Here is a 20,928-nt window from a genome sequence, read left to right on the forward strand (position 1 = left end):
GCATAGGCCCGGCGGATTTCTGACGTGAATTCTAGAAAAGAGCATAAAAATGAATATTCTGAGTTTACTTTTACGCGCTTTGTGATGTTAGTTGCACACATTGTCTTAAAAACACTGTTTTGCTCGGTCTGATAGTCACTATACTGTAATTTTAATGAGATTTCATGTACTGCACCAAGATTTCATATTTTGGTGTATAACATAACAAAGATACGGTTATAAGGAATGCCCTAGCGGGGTAGGAATTTATTTAGGCCCTGGAGCTGTGCACCTATGTTTATGTACGTGTGTTTTAGGTGTCGAACCATTCTAAATGCGGCTGCCGTGGCTGGAGATCACACTCGCGTGTTAGAGAAGCGCCACCGCCTAACGGCCACAGCAGGAAAAATATTTCAACGCACGCACATACTCGTGGGGAGCAAGAAATTTCCGCAATACCAACTTGTGACAGACAACCACGTGAAGTTTCCAAGAGTCTGGTCATCAAAGGTGATGGTGTCTCTCGTGTAAGAATACGAGCTATTATTACGCCGATGTGGCGTGAAATGCAGACGGTGTAAGCGAAACCACGTGCAATTTTAAACCCTTATTTTTCGCGTTTCAATTCAGGACGTGCTTGTGCAGACTAGATGCTCAATCTGATTTCCCTCTACAAAGACACTGGACCAAATATAATAAACGGGTCTAGGCCCACTCGTCCCAAGTCCACTCGTCATAGGCCTACTCGTGACAGGTAAACTTGTCAGGAATGCCAACTCGTCACAAAGCATTTCGTACGATGAATTCTCGTATCACCGGAATATTCGTCACACGGAAACACACATTCCGAGCTTGTTTCGGAACGTTAAAGCGATGTTTCCGCCTGCTATACATCGCCCATTTAAAAAAATGATGTAGGCGAGCGAGTGTGCTTTCAAAGTTTTTGACGTAGGAAGTTAGGTGAATGTGTCGTCATACCCAGTTAATTATACTAAAATGATAATTGCATTCAAATTCGTATTAAATATTAGCAGGCAGAAAAGTAACAGCTCAGTGGATCTGACGTTGTGCTGTTGAGCCCAAGGAGGCAGGTTCGATTGCGGCGGCTGCTTTTCTGATGGAGGCGAAAAGCGAAAACGCACGTGTCTTCGAGATTTAGGCGCACGCACATTAATGATCCCCAGGTGGTCAAAATGAATTCGGAGCCCTCCACTACGGTGCGCCTTATCGCCTGTGGAGCGTCGGCGCGTTAAACACCCGCAATCAATCAAATCAACAAATAAACACTTTCAAACCTAATGCATTGCGTGGTGGTCTGTCCTTCAGTGTTTACATAGACAAAAATCCTGTAGCTTAGCTATTGTTCAAGCCTTGGGGGAGTTGGTGTAAGCTTCGCCAATCTTTTTTTATTCGCAGACTGAAAGTGGGAGTGCTGGTTTTATGCAGGGGAAGGTTATACGGGCTAAAATACGGAAGTACACCACCTCAACAGCCCTGACGATCAGCACTTGAAGAAGTGCAGGTCGCGCTGACCTCTGCACCCCCCTCGTCCCCCAAAGAAAAAAAAAACAGCTCTTTATGCACACCTGCTGGTCACACAGACCTCCACACGCCGTGCTAAACAGTCGTAACGAATTTACTTTCGTAGAAACCAGCCTCAGACATGCTTTCAACGCCAATTTCCTGTCAGGGCTTCTAAGCTTTTGTTCACGCGTCCGCCTTGTAACGAAATCCCTGCGACGAAAAGGCGCCTTGCATGAGAGTTCCTGTCTCGAGATGGCACGGTACCAAAAGGCCGGTGTGTCTAGTTGGCCTATGACGAGTTTTCCGGTGACGAGTGGGCTTGTGACGAGTGGGCTCGTTCCCTTAATAAACACATTTTCTTCAGCGTCTAAGACCGGGCGTGGTGACACACACGCGGGCCCTCCCTAGGCTCAAAAATAAATGACCGGGCCTGGGCTTGAGACGACGGGCCCGGGCCGGGCCCGGGCTAGGCTCACTTATGTATGCCCGGTCCCGGGCTGGTCCCGGGCTCGGTGTTACGGGCCCGGGTCGGGCTCGGGCTTCACAGAGCGGGCTGGGGCCGGGCTCGGGCCTTAAAATCAGGCCCGTGCAGTGCTCTAATATATACAGAAAATGTAGCCAGGGCGAGGGCAAGGGAAGGGAGAGTTTGTACAATGGGTTCATGGTTGGTGGGCAGCAAAAGAATGAACGAACTGGAAGAGGGAGGGGAAAAAATAAATACAAATAAAAAATATAAAAAGGATAACAGGAACCCACATCACGCAGTACGGACATGAGAAAAAAGAGCCAGACAAGAAAAGAAACAACCAGAAAAAAATTAACAAGGTAATTCGCCCCTCCCCCGCGGCAACAGGGCTGAAAGAGGGGTCAAAACAAGATATGCCCATGCACGTTTTGACATCGGCAAAAAAATCAGTCACGCGGAACGAAGAAGGTCCAAAGAAGATATGCCAATGCACACAAAGGGCGAACATCTGCGCATACACACCCGTTCTAAGAATCAGGGTCAGGTGATTGAAACATGAGACACTTGGCTTCTGTTGGTGGGAGGCAAGGGTCGCGCCATAAAGCAGTAGGACAGGCAGTTTCGACAGGAAATGGGTGTACATTGGTATACAAAGGGCAGAAAAAAAAAGACACGGTCAAACAAGTCATGAAAAGAAAGAAAACAGAAGGCAGGTGCACCGGTATGACGCGGCACCGAGCGGTATGCATCTTGCCGGCGCATGGTACCAGTTCAGGGAACGCCGAGGCGGTCAGCGACGAATATTAGAAAACAGCTATACAAAAAAGAAACGGGAGAAGAAAGCAATCACACACGCTCGCGTGCACAAATTTATTACAAGGTAAGAGTGTCAAAGCTAACAATGGTACCGCAGCCTTCTACCCAAAACACTGTCCAGACTTGCTTGTCAAATTTGGTTTCGTGAAGCCATTGTGCTAAAGAACGCGGTGCTAGCACCAAACTATAACCATCTACCGGGGGTCGCCAAATGATGGGAGAATATTGTCGGGGGAAAGAAATGAACAGGCATAACACTAGCCTGAGAAATGCAGCCGAAACTTTAATCGGAGGAAAGGCACGTCAATTTCCCATAACTTTCATTGATGCCAAACGACGCTGACTTAAACTTATGGATGAGGTAGGACTCACGAACCTCGCGATCGTGATGCGTTTTAAAACTAGATTCACAAATTGTGGCCTTCAGTTGTTCAAAAGAATGAGCAGGAGTGTTAACATGCTTTGACAGCGGCAAAGACGGACAGGTTTTTGCATGACAGCGGCGATTGTTAAACATCCAACGAAAGGGTGTTTCAGTCTGGCCGATGTATTGTTTGCCGCAGAAGGTGCATTCCAGCAGGTATACGACGTTGGCGGAATCACAGTTAAAGTTCCCTGTTACATTAACGTAATAGTTTGAAGCTGCGCTGGCGGCGCGCTGTGTCATTTGTAAACATATATATATATATATATATATATATATATATATATTTGTGTAGCGAATCAGAATAGGAAATGAGGGGCTCGTAGAAAATAACACAGCAATAAGAGTTGGCAGTCAAGAAAACCTCGGAAAGCAAAGGGGAGGTTGGGGTAGATCATTGAAACAGATAAAGAATTAGGAAAGAAAGAAACAAAGCGGAGGTCGTGAGTTCGGATCCCACCTGGCAGGCATTTTTTTCTCCGCTTTCTTTCTTTCTTTCTTTCCAAATTCTTTATCTGTGTCAATGATCTACCACAACCTCCCTTTTGCTTTCCGAGGTTTTCTTGACTGCCAACTCTTATTTCTGTGTTATTATATATATATATATATATATATATATATATATATATATATATATATATATATATATATATATATATATATATATATATAAATATATATATATATATATAGTGAGTGACGGTTCAGGAAGAGGCCTTCCTGAAACATATAGGTCAGAGTACAGGGTAAGCATATTTAGGTGTTATATAACATAAATATATACATTAAGTGTTATATACATATACATATATACACATATATACATTTAAGTGTTATATAAAATATATATGTCCATGCCCACATATGGCGCACATCTGGCCATACACACCCGTGGGCCATATATAGATGTGACCCTACACACCCGTGCGCCATACACAGATGTGCGCAATATGCGTGCATGAACATATCTTCTTTTGACCGCCCGGGCTATCTCCACTAACGCGAAACCTGTGGAGGGGCGAAGCAAGCAGAGTAAAAGTGTATTCTTGGCGCCTTGGTGTTTCTGCACACGGAGATGACACCGTTTGGGATACAGGTAGCTTTGCTGCAAAAGTCTGTTGCGTTTGAAGCACGAAGCGTTCTAGCGCGAGGCGCAAACGAGTGTCCCAGTGTTTTCTTAGTACGCGTCACGAAGCGTTGCAGTGCGAGGCGTAATCGAGTGTCCCGGTGGTTTTTTCTAGTACCCATTACGAAGCGTTCCAGCGCGAGGCGTACACGAGCTGCCTGGTGTTTTAGTACCATGACTACATGAGACGGCGCCTACGATGACGACATGAGACGCCAACTGCCCAAGCACCTAAAGGGCTTGGCCCCTAAAAATCACGCACCATATCGGCGGCAGCTTCGACCTACTGCTTTCTAGAGGACTAACTCAAGTGAAATGTTAGGCCCTTTGTCTAACTTTAAACGAGGATCCCGAGTGACAAAAGCTGTACTGTCTTTCCTGCGAAGCGCAGGACTGAATCAGATTCTCTCAATAGTACTCTCTTAATGAGCGCATCACAGTCATCGTCATCATCATCATCACTTCATCGATTTCTGTTTTATATAGGTACACCCTGAGGCACGGCACAGTTCATAATGCGTCAGGCAGGCCAGTTGAGACTCGCGCTAACGTACGCACCTCTCTCTTTTGAGATCATCCGTCTTTTTTGTTACGCACGGCGCAGTGTGAGCACTTTGTGTAGCGGACGCTACAAGCTTCAATTTTAGCGAAGTCGCGCGCTTGACTTGGCGACGAAAGTCGAGATTAAGAACTAAATCGAGAAGGGAGATGCGTTGTGAGCTAATAAGGAAGCTGTTTTGTTGTTGTTATTGCTGTTGTTGTTGTAGTTGTAGTTGTTGTAGCTATTTGAAGTGGTAATTGGAAGTGTTTAGCCGTTCACGCGTGCACTTCGTATTAACAGGCGCTGACTGTTCCTCCACCCGCTATGAATTGTTTTTAGTGGCGCAAGTCCATTATGCGCCCACAAACTTTCTTATTTCATACCTTCATCGAGTTGGATCGTCTTCCCCTACTCTTAGTCTCGTCTCTCGGCATGCCAGCTTCACAACGTGCGTGCCCGCAGGAGTGTGTCCCATTAACAGCGTACCTGCTTGCCAGCAAGCCCGGAACCAGGGGTTCGTAACTAGTGGCGTACATGGGATTTCACTTCACAGGGTTGTGGGGGAGTCGCAAAATCTACTCACCCAACTTTTTAAAGGACTCTCAAGCATTGGTCGGTTTCCTATTACATGTACCTTGAAGAGCCACGCAGCCTCGCCTGTTTCTTGGCAAAAATCCTGTCCCCCACAATGTGCTACCGGTAGCGTCGTCGGAAATCACGTAACGCAAATACGTGCTCAAGCGTACACGGGCTACGACAAAGCTGACTGGCGAAAAGAAACTGTAGACTGTACGCCGAATGGAGATGCTAAATCAGCGGATCACCTGCGGCGGAGCAAGTGGATGTTTCCGGCGCCGTCATCGACAAACACATATACCTGCCAAGCGTTCGGGCTGCAATTTAGCAACACCGCAAAAAGAGAGGAAGAAAAACGGTGACGATTGTGAGTCGAATGGAGACGCTAAATCAGCAAATCCCGTACAGCCGAGAAAGTCGCCGTATACTCGTGCATTGGCACAAGCCAGATAGCATATACACGCATCTGAGCGTAATAATGTCCTCGAAATCGGAGCTCATGGCATCGCTTCATGTTTCCTACCCTGCTGTTACACAGAGAAAACACCTTCGCACTGGTGAGGCTTGCTATATGGGCACGCTCGGCAGCAAATTCTTTCCCCCTTTCCAAGTGGCTAACGATGCAGCCCAAATGGCTCTCGATCACGCCTTCGCCTCCTTGTCCTTCCCCACCAAAACTGGTTTTTCACGGCGTCAGCTCCGGTCGTTTGAAGACAACCGCGCCGGCCAAAAGCAACAATACCGGAAAACTTGTGTGCGGCGGCGGCCATTTGGATGAGCTCGTCATTTGGGAAGAGTAAGCGGCTACCGCGCGACAGAATGCTCAGGATGAAGTGCGCCGTGAAGACACTTGCGCCTTTGCTGCTTCTCCTGACAGCTGGCGGTGCCGCCGGGCTTACTCTGCCGACAAATGGAAAAGGTAAGGATGCCTACTGCGTATACATGTAACGAAAGGGTTTTTGGCAAAGCTAATCGAAATCAGCGTCGGTGTCTAAGCTTTGACACCGACGCTGACAAAATAAATTTCTGTAGTTTGTCGTATTTTCGCGTGTCGTACCGTCGTCTTGTCGTATTCTTGTCGTGTCGTGGTTCTGATGTTCTGTCGTGTGTCGTATTCCTGCCCTGATTTTGATGTTTCGTCGTGCCGAGTTCCTGTCTTGTGATCATGTTATTAAATCAGTAGTTGCGCATGATTTCAATGTTATTGCCGACTGTGACGGGCAGCGTAAATGGCACTTCTGTTGTGACTACAGGAATGCTTGTCGTTGAGAAAATTGACTTTGTCGTTACGACAGAAGCGTGTGTCGCAACAACAGATGGCTCTGTCGTAACAATAGGACTTCTGTTGTCGCAACAAAGTTTTTTGTCGTACGATAGGAATTCTTGTTGGGTTTTTACGGTATTCCTGTTGTGATTTTAGACTGAGTAATTACCCGCCGCGATGATGCCCGGCTAACCCGTAGTGTCCGTGGAAACTCTTTAGAGCTGAATCACTTTCTTGGTCCGTGAAAAATCACGCTGACGCGGCGCGAGGGACAAAGGCTCTCTTAACTTTTTTGTCTGCCTCTGGATTAATCGAGGTTCTTTAAACATGGGATCATGAGATTTTTTTTTCTCCTAGTGCTGTAAATCCTTTCTACGTTCCGAACCGATTTTATTTTCTTGGCCCCATTATTCATTGTTGCTGCGTAATTCTTCCCTTTTTCTTTTCTTTTCTTGCCGGCCAATGTTCACCCCCATCTGAAGTAGCAAGCCCCGCCGTTTGTGGGGCTAACCTCTACAGTATTCATTACAGCTTTCTCTCTCTCTCTCTCTCTCTCTCTCTCTCTCTCTCTCTTTCTCTCTATCTCTCTCTCTATCTATCTCTCTCTCTCTCTCTCTGAGCGCGAGGACGCGGGTTTGAACCAAGCCGACGTGGTACATCGTTTTTTTGGTGGCGGAAGACGAAAATAGCGCCCGTCGGTCAATGCTAAAAAGATCCCCAGGAGGGACAAACTTGTCCTTCACAACCGCAGGCCCTGAACCCAGGTATCGGTTCGGTGCTTATAATTGCAGTTTGATCTTTGACATCCACTTATTCGGCTCAAAAGCAGTGCTTGAAACAAATAGAAATCGAGTCGACGGACACGCCCGATGAAGAACTGATTTTTTACAGCGAACGAGCAGCCGACGACGAGAAAAGATAAAAAAAAACCTGGGCATGTTCGCTCACTCGTAACAGATTAAAAAACCTGATACTGCAACAGGCAATCAAGCAATGTTCGGTTACGGATGAAGCATGTTCACGAAACAAAAATACTATCTTGAGTACCACCGATCTTCCTTACCATATGTCAAAAAAATGGCTGTTTTATGCCGTTCATGTGCCCATCTTTATTTTTCATAAGTCTCAATGTTGAGTGCGCATTAACTGCAAATACGTTTTCTACGAAGAAATGTACACGAATGAAAAACTAAGCTCTAAAGACGCATGCAGTAAGTTTATTGATGGTGGGCGTTGGAAAGAGTTTCAAATGAGGAACCGCGAGCTTGTGTCGTATTCCGCCTATTGGACGAGAGGTACTCCTCAATTGCTTGTCTTCACCAATGACAAGAACAGAAACTTAGCAATAACGCGGGCCGGAAAAATATTATGAAATGCGTCAGCAACTAGCGCTGAACACTAGTTCAAGAAAATCCTAAGACGCCTACGCACTTCTCAGTGGTTGCGAATGCTTATTAAAGTATTAACGTCCATCGGAACGCCGCCGAGTGCTTTTTCGGGCGGGTATGTTTGTTGGCGTCGTAGCCAGACGGGAATCGCTGTATCGGACGTGAACTTTTTAAGGCAGTTGTCATCGTCATTGGCCAATCCCACTGAGTGGGCATGCAAGAACTTCGGTTGGTTGTGTTGGCATAGTAGCCCAACGGGTATTGCTCAACTGGCCGTGAGTTTCTGACAACAGCTGGCTTCGTCACTGGCCAATCTCCGTGTGCGCAATAAAGGAGTAGCAGGCCCGTTTCCCAGGCCCCGGTTCGCGGTAAGGTACCCCGTCATCCGGACTTCAGTTTATTTTGCAGGCGGCTCAGCAGGGCAATCACAAAATTCTACAAGTGGCTTAATTCCCTAGAAAACAATCGAGGAAGGCTTTCTATTTCCATTACACAAAAGAATACACGGCTAATAAGGAAAGTGCCCCAAGGCAAACTTTAACTCTCTTCGCTCCAAGTGCGCATACATCACTTGAGCAACATTGGAAGCGACTCCCTTCCCACCGAGGTGTCTACAAAGCTTTAGGGTGCGCGCATCACACCCTTAACTTCCTGTGCGAACCCTCAAACTGCTCTATCTGCGAGTGCGCCAAAATCACTTGACCCTCATAGGCTGGTAACCAATTTTGGGCTCTACGGATCCGTTTGGCCCTCAATGCTCAATGCACCACTCACTAGCCGTGGACGCGAAACCTTATCCCGCTCCTTCAAGACGCCCCTAATGCTCACCTTCCAGCATAAGGGCCGGCCCAGAGTTCGCGAAGCCAGCTGTGACCGCCACGGCGCACGAGGCGGCTGCCTGTAGTTACGCGCGACCCCGAACGCACCCCGACCTTGTGGGGATCGGAACGAGGTGAATCAGCGCGCGTAGTGAACGCCCCATGGTCAGGTGCAATGATGACCGACCGCCAATCCGGCGCGTTCCGTGCAAGGTAGACCTTTCGCTGTGCGCGTGGGCTGCTGCTGAACGATGCGCAACTACCGACGACCTTAGGACAGCGGTTGACTCTCGTTGACATTGCGCCCCCACCGTTCCCAAAAGTTTCCTCCAGGCGCCTTGGCCACCAGTGATTCCGTGTCCAGCTGCGTGGCTTCAGCAATGCAATCACAGCGAAGGCTCCTCCCAGTTCTCACACGAGCCGCGAGTTGCTGCAGCCTGCGGGTGCGTGGACGGAACAGCCGAATGAGATTTGGCGAAACGGTCCTGACGTCCACAATTTCCCTTTGCTGATGTTCATAGCCTTTCGACCAGCCGCGCTAGCAGACAACCCCATTGAGCCATTGTCCAATCACTGCGAGTGGCATCTTTACGTAAAATAGAACAAACGTGCAGTTTTTGTTGATGGGCCTAAGGAGGGCCGGCAACTGATCTTTCATCTTAATTTAGTAACATATCCCTCTTTATTCGGGCTTTAATTATGTCAACACCATTGGCAACCCGTATTTCGCGCTTTTGAACAATGCACCGAACATTTAGACGGTATCTTGTTGTTTTTTTCATTGACAGTGTAACCGACAGAGACTAATATGCCCGGCCGTTTGTTTTGATTTCTAGGCAGGCCTTTTTCTGTTTTATTTTGTCGCGGCTGTAACAGCGCCAATAGAATCGTTTATTCAAGCGCGCCGACTTGTATCCAGCAGCAAGCGGCTACACCTAACTGCTCTCGATCTCCCGAGCTCCCCGTACTCGTCTTCTTCGCCCTGCTAGCACTGCGCGCCGCGCGTTTCTTCACGTCGCCTTCTTTCGTGCCACTATCCCCCAGCTGGGAACGTGCAAAATACAGACGCGTTTCAGCTGCTTCTCCGCTGGCATGATGGTAAAGATGAAGTTTATGCGGAACATGAGCCAAACTGCGGCCCGCTCACCCCCTCTTACTTCGGTGTGCTCACATCCAGTGTGGATGAGACTGACTTCAGTGCGGGCACAGGGTGTCACCAAGCGTACGATGGGCGTAATGGTCTTGTAGACATTAAACTTTATCGCGATGGCGTCAGTTTTCAGATAAGACGGCCGGCGGCTGTCGCTGAATTAGTTCGAATGATTCCGTGAAATTCCTTTGCAGTTCCGTTACTTAGTGAGGAACTTCTTTGGCGCTCTTTGCCCATAGTCGGCCTTGCACCAATAAAGCCCAACCATCATCATTACTTAGTGAGGAACACATATACATGAACGAAATTCATTAGCTGATTACAAGCTTCCGTTCGTGGTGCAGTAAATGAGACAACGTTCGCTTGGTTTTCATGGCTCCAGGGTCTCGTCCTCTCTGGTTCTTTTCTTTGTGGTCGTGTTTTAACGCGCTGTTTCCAAAACCCTGTCGCAATATTTACTCGCCCAACTACCCATCCTGCCGGTGCCTTCTACAGCTGTATTGGAATGAAATGCTTAGCCAAGAGCGCACGACGTAAAGCCCGTTCTACATGGTGCGAATTGACCTGCGAATTCGCCGCTGAGGCGCCGCTCGTTCGGCAAAACGACTTATTTTAGTTGCTTCAGCAGCAACGAACAGGGCTCGTTTTGCCGCGCGAGCGGCGCTGCATCTTCGAATTCGCAGGTAAATTCGCACCATGTAGAACGGGCCGAACGCAACCGGTCGACACGCGTGATTCCGATTATTTTATCACATATATTACGTGCTATGCCGCCTCCATGTGGACACGAAAGTATGTACGTCGCTAAGTTTCTCAACCACGAATCTACCACGCTCGGAGTGCGGGCTTGGGCGGCCAGAAGGCACCGACGACTGCTGTTGTATCGCGTTGTTGGGAAAGTTACTTAATCAATGTTCGCTCACGCCAGAAGGGCGGCTGTTACTGAGGAAGATGATATAAAATTATGTTCCCATGCACACTGCCCAATTGGCTGACCAGCCAAGCTGCAACGTGGGGCCGGTTTTAAATGCAGAGCATTTCTTAGCCTCGCCTCTTCCTGCGTCGGACGGCGTCCACAGCTCCGCGTCCGCAGCAGGTGCGCCTCTCTTCCTCCCCTCCTCTCTCTCAACAGCAGTTGGCGCGCGCATGCGTCGTAGTCAGCCCGTTCGCTCCATCGCAGTCTCAGCGCGGTGGGGCGTGGAAGGGCGCGCACTGCTTGCGAATGCGCGCTCTCCCCGCCGTTCTGCTCTCCCTCTACTGCGCGCGCTGCCGTCACGGCGAATACTGTGCAATCAACCTCGTCGGCAACGTCTACGCCAATTGTACCTCCCACGCCGCTGCGACAATTGCCGACAGCGGCGTCGACACCACTCTCTACACCAAGACCTACAAAGTCGGCCACGAGGTTACCGTCCTCGCGATCTACCTGGCGCCCAACCTCCCCCGAACGACGGTTACCGAGTGCGTCTACGTGCGGTCGAAAGCGTGTACGAGCGCTTGGGAAGAGAGAAGTCCGAGTCGTCCGTTCCCCTCGTGCTCGTCAGAGACTTTAACGTCGACCTGCGCAAGGACGACTGGTTGATCGAGTACATGACCACCAACCACGGACTCTACTGCGTCTCAAACAACTACAGCAAGCAACCCACCACCATCCATGGCAGTTGCATCGACCTCGTCTTCGCGAGTTGTACCAACGCACAAACGCTGCTCAAAGACCACTTGACGGTCCACTTCAGCGACTATAAAGCAGTCCTTCTCTCCGTACAATATAACGACGGAACCGACCAATAATAATAATAAATGACGCATTCAGCCCTATATACACTCTCGTCTCGCTCTCCTCTCTCTACCCCAAAACAACACCAACGCAACTACGACCCAACTAGCCACCCTAACGCGACTTTACGCGGCGTTAACGACCCCCAGTGCTCTGCATCATTTACTCGTGTTCCCCTCGCGGGAAGGCATGAGATATTTTTTTACGCATGACGCATGGCCTGCCAATTTCGAAGTTACTTGCAGCCTGTGCTTTCCATTGCGATATTAGGGAGTTTTAGCACAGCAGCTAGCGGAGGCTCACGCTACGGCGGCGGGTTACCGGGTCCCGACTACGCATGCGCAAGCGTGAAGGGCGCGGAGGTTGCCCCTCAGCGGAACTAATGCGTGGGCATGGCAAGGACCGGCCCACGGAAGTAATCCACGCTGCCAGAACGAATTCGCAGGTGCCCAGTCGAGTCCCGTACCCGCCGCCGTAGCGTTAGCGGATGCTACCCGCTATGCTAAAACCCTCTAATAGAAGAGAGTTTTAGCATATTGTTACCGCGTTTGCGTTACCGTTTACCGGGTTTGCGGGAGTCGACTGTGCATGCGCGAGAGTTACCGTGAACGGTAACTTACCGGCACAGGCTTTACCGTCGCCAGCGAGCTTCCTGAACAGACGAAGTTTACCTTCGCGTATTGATTACAGCAAATGCAGTGTGGTCCGAGCTTTATGCTTGGTACGGCCGATAAAAGTAATGTTACTTGATGCTGTTTCTTACGTGTTTTTTGTTAAATAATGCTCAAGAGAACGGCAAACGACTGTTTTAAAAAGATGGGCGAGCAAAATGACCGCCCCTACTCGTGCTAAGCCTTGCCCGCCTTTAAAGGGGCACTGACACAAAATTTTGAAGGCGAGATAACTTCGGAGATAGATTGGTGGGAACACATATACATCATGTGCAAAATATCAGCGGCGAATACAGCCTAGAACATAATTAACATCAATTTTAAAGTTTGCGAAACGCAACCGAGCATCCAGAAGAGGACCACGCGCAATCGACATCCCGAGGATATTCTGTAAATAAAGAGCATCCAAACACGTCACGAGTTTGTGTTTGCCGCTTCCGCACTGCCGGCGTTTTTCGTCGGCTCACCCGGCTCGCCGCTCCAATCGGAGGGCCGGAGGGCGGAGCTTCTGCTCTCGAGAACGAACGACCCGATCGTTGGCGGCGGAGGCGCCGTGATTTCGTCAGCTCATCGGGCAGCTGGCCGCGACCAAAGTACTGCAGCGATTCCAGGCACTCTGTTTCTATTATTGTTTATTACCATTGGATGCGAAAACGCGCCGGAGGCACGAAAAGCCCACTGAGCTAGCCGCACGGTCGCTGTGCAGGCGGCGGCCACGGCCGCGAAGTGGCCCAGGCCGGCGCAGGTAGCTCGAGTGATAGCTTGTTACCGCTGCACGAAATTGTCCCCAAGTCCCGACCATGGTGGCTTACATGAGAAAGGAGTTAATGATGCGATGGCGGGTTGCATTAAAAATTGTCATCTGAACCGCTTACGAGAGCGGCACTCGAATATCCGCCGCAGTGCTAAGCCGAACACATCTGTAGGCGGACCTAGAGCCACTAAATAAGCTAGCCGGACCTGTAGGCAGACCGGCCGGCTGCTCCCAGCGCGCGTCTTGCCACCCACCGTCTCGAGCGTCGCGCGTCGTTCTTTAGCCGCGGTAGCATTTGCACTCGCAGCGGCTGTGTCACATCCACGGTCGCTTTTTAATTAAGCGCCTCACGAGATCAGTACGTGGGGGCATTCGCAGAAACTGCCGTCGATGCGGATTCGACAGTGCTACGGCGGCTCTGCTCTGTGATATCCCTCCGACGGTCACGTGGTCAGCTTTGTTCACACAAAATCCACAAAATCCATCGTTTCGCGGCACTCGCTGAAACCGAAACTGCGACTGGCCGCATTGAAAATGCCTCTAATTAAACAACCGTTGCACGCTGAAGCAAATGAGGTTTCTACAGGTTATAAGTAGGTCACTAGCTACTCATCGCAACAAAAAAAAAAAACAAGATGCAAAATTTTTGTGTCAGTGCCCCTTTAATAGTTGATAAGTTTCTGAGCTAGCAAAGTGATTTTGGGACACCAAAATTGTGCACGGCAAGGTAGTGTAGGTAACTGAGTCATTACTGCAACATATTTTACTCATTTCTCGCCTAAATATTTAGAGTGGGGACAAATTCTATTTTACCTCGACTCTAACTCTACTCGGTAGATGGCGCGGCCGACGTGTTTTTTTTTTAAAGCTCTGCAGTTGATGACTACGGTATTCTCAAAACAACTGCAGTTATTGTGATCGCTTCAGTCGAAAAGTGAAATATTCAAGTTACTTTAAACTAAAGCAAGTAGATACGAGCAACCAAATTATGCGTGATTTGCCTCGAGCCTAAATCATCAGATGTCGCTACCTGCACAACGGCGGCCGGTATACGCAAATCGCAAACGGTGCGCTAAAACGTGCCCTACCGTTTTCAGCGGTAAACACAAGCTCCGGGTTCCGGTAACACGGCAAACTGCAACGAAAACACGGTAACGATATGCTAAAACTGCCTAGAGTTTCGTCATATCGTTACCGAGTTAGCGTTACCACAATTACATATTATGTTTAGCTATCTCGCCTTTGACCTTAAACTTTAATTCAGATCCACCGTCTCTTTTTCCCCGTGAAGAGAAAACTTGGAACGGCCTTCCCTGCTCCATTATTTCAACCACTAGCCCATCAAACTTCATAACTCACCTTTGTTGCTGAAACTGACGCGTTCAAATGGTTTCTTTCCTGCGTATCCCCCTGTTATGTAGTGCCCCAGGTGGGGTTCCTAGGGAAATAAAAATGACGTGAAATGAGATTGATATCTATTATTCACTATTAGGCTATTAGTACACTTACAGGCGATGCAGCCTGCGTTGCAGTTTTTTGTGCGTCGATCGTCCGATTACCGCAGCTCGCACACTCGCTGTCAAACACAGCAATACCTCAGCGCTTTAGACCAAGGAAACGAGACCAAAACTTCGCCACACGAACCCCGATTATACACGCGCGCAGCGCATTTCACACACAAGGGCGAGCGATGGTGAAGTCACGCGCGCAAAACGTTGTTTTCGACGAACTCCGCCTATCGAGCCGCGCAACTTCCCGTCATCTGATACACGTTTTCAAGCATTATCGCCCCGATAATGCCACTGTTCAGTATTGCAACAAAACGGCTAAACGGGAACCGTCCCGACTGCGCACCAGGGAAATTATCAGCCAGGGAAAGTACCAGCCCCTGAACTACGCAGCAGCAGCCCAGCGATCGGAAAGGCCGTTTCGAATCCGGGCAGAGAGCCATTTCAGATCTAGAAGCTTTCATATTCTTCATTTCCCCGCATTTTTTTTTTCTGCCACTTGTGTGCTTGTGCGAGGCGATAAAAACAGGCGATCAAAATGCGGAAAACGTCGGCCAGTGTACCATACCAAGACGTCGGCGCCCAGTGATGTCATTCCCTAGATACAGTACTCCAAAAATTGTTGTTTTTTCGTAACCTTGTGCAAATAGTTTGCCCCCCAGCCGACTTAAATATTCTCCTTTAGCACTTCTGGATTGTTTTAGACAAGGAAAATTCCTGAACGCATAGAATTTAAAACGTGTCTTTCGAAAAACCGAACTGATGCTTCAATGACACACACACGGTATACGCATTATGTGACACACGTATATTTATTTTTGCTTAACGTCTGGTTGCTTCTTTATTGCCACACAGACGGCTCAGTGGTTCGGTGCAGTGTCAGACATGGCTACTGCGCAAAGGAGGCGTACAGATGAACACGCGCCGGCGCCAGTGCGTCTGCAGCGGCTATGACGTCACTCCTCTGTAATGCGCAGACTGGCGAGGCGCGAGCGGCGGCGACGACCCGGCGCGCCAGCTGTGCGCCGTGTGACGTCACGGCTCCTCGCGCATGCGCAGCACGGCTCTCCAGGAGCCACGCCAAACTGCTCAACCTCGGCCAGTGTAGCTCATGCTACAAAAAAAAAAAAGATATCGTGTGTCACGTGCATAATCACATGACGGGTCAACTTGCTTCAACGGAGGTGCGCTTGCGAAGGCTGGCTGCATGACTTTGTGCCGCCCACAAACGTTTTTAGAGACGATACACTTTCTTCTGCTACTTAAACCCGAAAAATTTGGTCCGTCTGTCTGTCGGTCCCTCGATTCCGCCATCAGGGCCAAACGTTTGGTTAGTACGAGGTTTCTGCAGGCGGAACTTCTCGAAGCCAAAAAATCCGGAAACACGCTTCCTACTTGTCAACATTATTCAGCAAAAAGAAAACTTTGGGCATAATTGAAGAAAAACGTCAGTACATAAGTGGCATTTTCAGAGTTATTCTAAATCAAAATACATGACTTGCTCAAAAAACCAAAAATATACGGGTTGGAAACAACTTGACCCAAAAATGGAAAAAAAGTAAAGAGCCATCTCCCCTAACCTGAAACCTGGGGTTTCAGGGGAAGCATTCAGTGCATCAGTGTATTCTTGGCACCTTGGCGTTTTTGCCAACGGAGATGAAACGTTTGGGGGGGGGGGGGGTGTGGTAGAGGTATACTGCCTTGCTGTGAAAGTCTCTCGTCTTTGAAGCACGAAGCACTCTAGCGCGAGGCGGAAACGAGTGTACCGGTGTTTTTTTTTAATACGCGTTACGTTCTAGCGCGAGGGGTAAGAGAGTTTCCCGGTGTTTTAGTTCCGTGACTACATGCGATGAACGACGATTACGGCGATGACGACGACAGGAGACGCCAACAGCCCCACCCCCTAAGGGGCTTCGTCCCTAAAAGCGCTCGGGGCGTTCCTCAGGGTGGCATTCAAAGAAGTCCGACAGGAACAAGATTGATTGATTGATCAAACTTTATTATGCAAAAAAGTGACCCCCCCCCCCCCCCCCCCCCCGGGCCGCCGACGGGAGCGGAGCCTCATTCCCAGGCCCGGGCTAGCAACTCCCGCCCACGGGCCGCTAGGCTCGCGTGGACGTTTGCGGAGGGGCTGAGCCGAAGGATCTCCCATCGCTCATTAATTAAGGGGAAGGGGGGAAGGGGAGGGTGTGTCGGGTATTGGTGCCTTTAGTGCGGTGCACTCTAGGATGACGTGCGGTAACGTTCCTCTGCTAGTCTGACAGAACGGACAGAGCTCGGGGTATTGGTGCTGATACATCTTGTGTAGCAGTGTTGGGTGGGCCAGAGACCCTGCCTGTATGCAGCGTATTATCGTCTGGTCCCTGCGGGTAAGGGAGTGATGAGGCTCAGGTAGTGTTTGTCTATTTTCCCTCTACATTGTAATGATATCTTTATAGGTAATGATTAGTGTGAACGAATCGACCCCCGCCTCCTCCACCTCCCGGCGGGACATTTCTCGGGCGTAGTAGTCGGCAACGTTGTTGCCGACCAGGGAGGAGTGCGCGGGGGTCAAAATCAGTTCGACCTCGTCTGGTGTTTTGTGTCGTTTGAGGATGCGTGCCGCCTCGAAAGAGATCAACCCCCCGCGGTAGTTCGCGTAGGCTTTCTTGCTGTCTGTTACGACGTGCGTCGCCCCAGGTTGGATTAGTGCCAATGCTATCGCCACCTCTTCAGCGTTTGTTGCGTTTCTTGTCCTCGTGGACGCCACGGCGACGAGCCTGTCTCTTGTTGTTACTGCCAAAGCGGCCCTGTCGCTCCCCTTGACCAGGGCGGCGTCGACGTACATGACGTTGGGGTTGCCTTCCAAGCGCGTTTCCAAAGCCTTGGCGCGCGCTTTTCTCCTCTCGTCATCCTCCCCCGGCGCCATGTTGCGTGGGAGGGGTTTTGTATTGATCTTCTCTCTCCAATGTTCGGGGACGCGGCCGGACGTTCGCACCGGTTCAGGCCTCCATCCGATCTTTTCCGATATCCTCCTCCCGTGTTCGGACCCGCTGAGACGCACCCACTGATTAGAGAGGTGCGCCTCCACGAGCTCGTCCACGGTGTTGTGGACCCCCATCTCGTACAGCCGTTTGGTCGACGTGTACGCGGGTAGTCCAAGGGCTTGCTTCGTGGCTTTTCTCAAAATGACGTCTAGCTTTGCCTTCTGTGTTCCGGTTAGGTTAAGGTATGGAGCCGAGTAAGTGGTTCTGGTAACCACGAAGCCCTGAACCAGGCGCAGCGCGTCGTTTTCCTTGATGCCCCGATTCTTTTTTGCTACGCGGCGGAGCATGCCGAGGACCTGCTCCGACGTTAGGCATATCTTCTCCACGGCCGCGTCCGCCTTGCCGTCGCTGCGACGCAACAGCCCCAGGATCCGACACTGTTGAGTGGGTAGGACCTGGATGCCGTCAATCTCGATCATCAGGCTGCATCTGCTCCTCTTGCCGACGCCCGCCTGGACTACTACGAGCTCGGACGTTTGGGGGGCGCAGCTGAGGCCGCACGACTTGGTGTACTCGTGGACCATCGCCCGCTGCGCGCTGCAGTGTTTCTTCCATCCACCCCTCCGATCCGGCCCTGCTCGTCCAGACCGTGATATCGTCGGCGTAGAAAGCGTGGTCCAACCCGACAATGCGATCTAGCAGTTCAGACAGGGGTAGCAGTGCCAGGTTGAACAACAGGGGCGATATCACGGATCCCTGGGGTGTTCCGCGTTCTCCTAGAGTTATCGGGTCCGTCTTCGCGTTGCCCATCGTCAGAACGGCCGCTCTGTCTTCGAGGAAGTTGCGGACGTAGTGGAAAGCTCTGGCGCCGCAGGCGGTCCCGTTCAGGTTACGCAGGACGCTGGCGTGGGTGACGTTGTCGAACGCCCCCTTGAGGTCGAGGGCCAGGATGGCTCTAGGGCTCGATCTGGTTGCTTGTTTGACAGCGAGTTCATTAAGTTTTATAAAATGGCGCAGGAACACTACAACGCGGCGAAATTCAATTGAGTTCAGGACCCTGCATCGTGTTAATCGTGGGATGAGCGAGCCGGGAGGGTAAGAGCCTGAGGGGTGGGCAGCGGACAGAAACAATGCATTGACGTGCACCTGGGAGTGGCAAAGACCACGGTCTTTCGATGATAATTGCAGCAAAGGGAGAAGAGACGCGGACATTTTTTTTCCTCCGTGTCCACACGTTTCACCCTTCACACACCGCGATATTCTACAAAAGCTGGCTGAAGAAAAGTGACGTTTGCACTTTGGAAAGGCATCTTCGTCCACGTAGCCTCGCCCCTCCTGCACGCACCTAGTGAAAACAACTAAATCTATGTAGTTGTGTACTATCTGTAGGCGCGCTTGCAAAATTGTGTGATTTCTACGGTCATGAAGACAACCACGTTAAATCTGCGTGTGTTCGACATAGCTTCTTTTTGTAGTATTTTCGGCAGCTGCTGTTGATGCAGTTAGCGTTTATTCAACTCCGCACTCGGAACTACTGCTACAAATCAAACCATTCATGCAAACACACAACAAAAAGATTGTGCACGTAATTTTAACTCTCCTCCCAGTCCCGTAAGCTGGTTTTAAACTAAACATGCTGCGTACGAATGCAGCTGTTGATTTGCGAGTGTGATTTATTAAGCTTGTTATTTTGCTTTGCTTTGTTTTTGTTTCCTGTTTTTTATATACTGCGAATTTCCCCTCTTTTTTAGAGAGCTATGACATCTGCGATTCCCCGGTTTGTTTGAAAAGAGGTAAGCATTGTTTAGCATTCTTTAACCAATTTTAATGTGGTAGAACGTACCGAAAAGAAAACTTGGACACTTTAGTTGTTCTAAACATTAAAGGTACACTGGCTAGTGCTAAACGAGAGAGGCGACGTAGAAGGGGTCCTTTTAGAGCACAGCCGAACTTTCCTGCCTTCCGTTTTTGCGGAGCGCACCGGACTAACGCTAGTGCTTGTTCGGCGCACTTTCGTGTTTGGAAAAAAATACAGGGTTTTTGGCCTTTAGCACCAGCCAGTACCTCTTCAATGAATAAAATAGACCATGGACACACCCCACACCCGCATGCTTTTACTAGGTGTGTTGAAAAGAATATTCAGCAGGCCTCTCCAGCAAAATGTCTTCTCGTTACCAGTTTTGTGACTGGAAACTTGGAGCCAAATGCAAGTGTGCTGCAGAGATTTTATTGCGTACGTGTACATGGCTTTACATGTACGGACAGTTAGCCAGAGCCATGACAGGAGTTATTAATTGTGATTACATTTATGCAGTGCAAACAATGACGCAGTCACTTCTGTTCCCAGCACACCAGATTAAGGAGTGGCGCAACCCACATATCAAGCCATGCGAAGATTTCTATTCTTACGCTTGTGGGGGATGGGCCAAGGCCTACACCATACCAGAAAGCAAACCATCCTACGGAGTATCTGAAGTCCTCACCTATGAGCTGCATCAGGAACTGAAAGGTAAAAAGTAGAGATCGGCTTTTAGGCCAATACTTATTTTGTTCGCTGCTCGCCTATAGCCTCACTTTGAGAAGGCCTTTTATTGTGTTTTATAGTCCCTAAAAAAACTGTTTTGGCGTTTCTGCCTACTTTCTGATTACCGCGTTGTCATATTCTAAATTCGGGGTCTCGTAAGCACTCGCGAAGTTGAGGCCTCTAGCGTCCATGAAGATGCAGTTGCAAGGACTCACACAAACATAATTGATGCATTTTGTGGTGCACAGCGAGTCATTGTTGGAAAAACCAACTTTGTGAATTCTGTGCCTAAACCTATTGCAGTTTTCTTGCTTCCTGAAAAAAATATCAGCTACTCTCCCCTTCTAGTGCTTAGAGTTTCATGAAATGGTATTAAGAGTGTGTACGCACATAAATTTGCACTTTCACACATCTACCCCAGTAAACGGAACTCCTGTCAAACGGAACTAGTTTTTTTCAGTCCCTTGAAGTTCCGTTTATCGAGAGTCTACTGTATTTTAATGTTTGCCTTTCCTGTCGTAGTTGCTGGTCGCGCACGTCTTCGTTTGAAATTAGTTGCACTTGTCTCAAAGTTCATTGCCCCAGTAATTACGATATTGAAGCCAAACTTTGTTTTGCCTACCTGTCGTTGGTGCTTAAAACGCTCTTTTTAATGC

General features: G+C 49.4%; 1 protein-coding gene and 1 long non-coding RNA gene across 2 annotated transcripts in view; one reads left to right on the forward strand and one right to left on the reverse strand.

The window, feature by feature from the left end:
• LOC144163104 (uncharacterized) overlaps positions 1-20,928 on the reverse strand; it is a 350,313-nt gene that overhangs the window by 204,783 nt on the left and 124,602 nt on the right. The window lies entirely within an intron of this gene.
• LOC144163099 (neprilysin-1-like) overlaps positions 6,151-20,928 on the forward strand; it is a gene marked incomplete in the record, with an annotated part of 51,505 nt that continues 36,727 nt past the window's right edge. Inside the window, 3 exon segments of the mRNA XM_077693902.1 lie at positions 6,151-6,371; positions 19,500-19,541; positions 20,096-20,257. Of these exon segments, the coding sequence (XP_077550028.1) occupies positions 6,227-6,371; positions 19,500-19,541; positions 20,096-20,257 (349 nt within the window).

This window comes from Haemaphysalis longicornis, unplaced genomic scaffold (genome assembly GCF_048455015.1).
Source record: "Haemaphysalis longicornis isolate Haplotype H1 unplaced genomic scaffold, Haemaphysalis longicornis Haplotype H1 scaffold_12, whole genome shotgun sequence".
NCBI classification, from domain to species: domain Eukaryota; kingdom Metazoa; phylum Arthropoda; class Arachnida; order Ixodida; family Ixodidae; genus Haemaphysalis; species Haemaphysalis longicornis.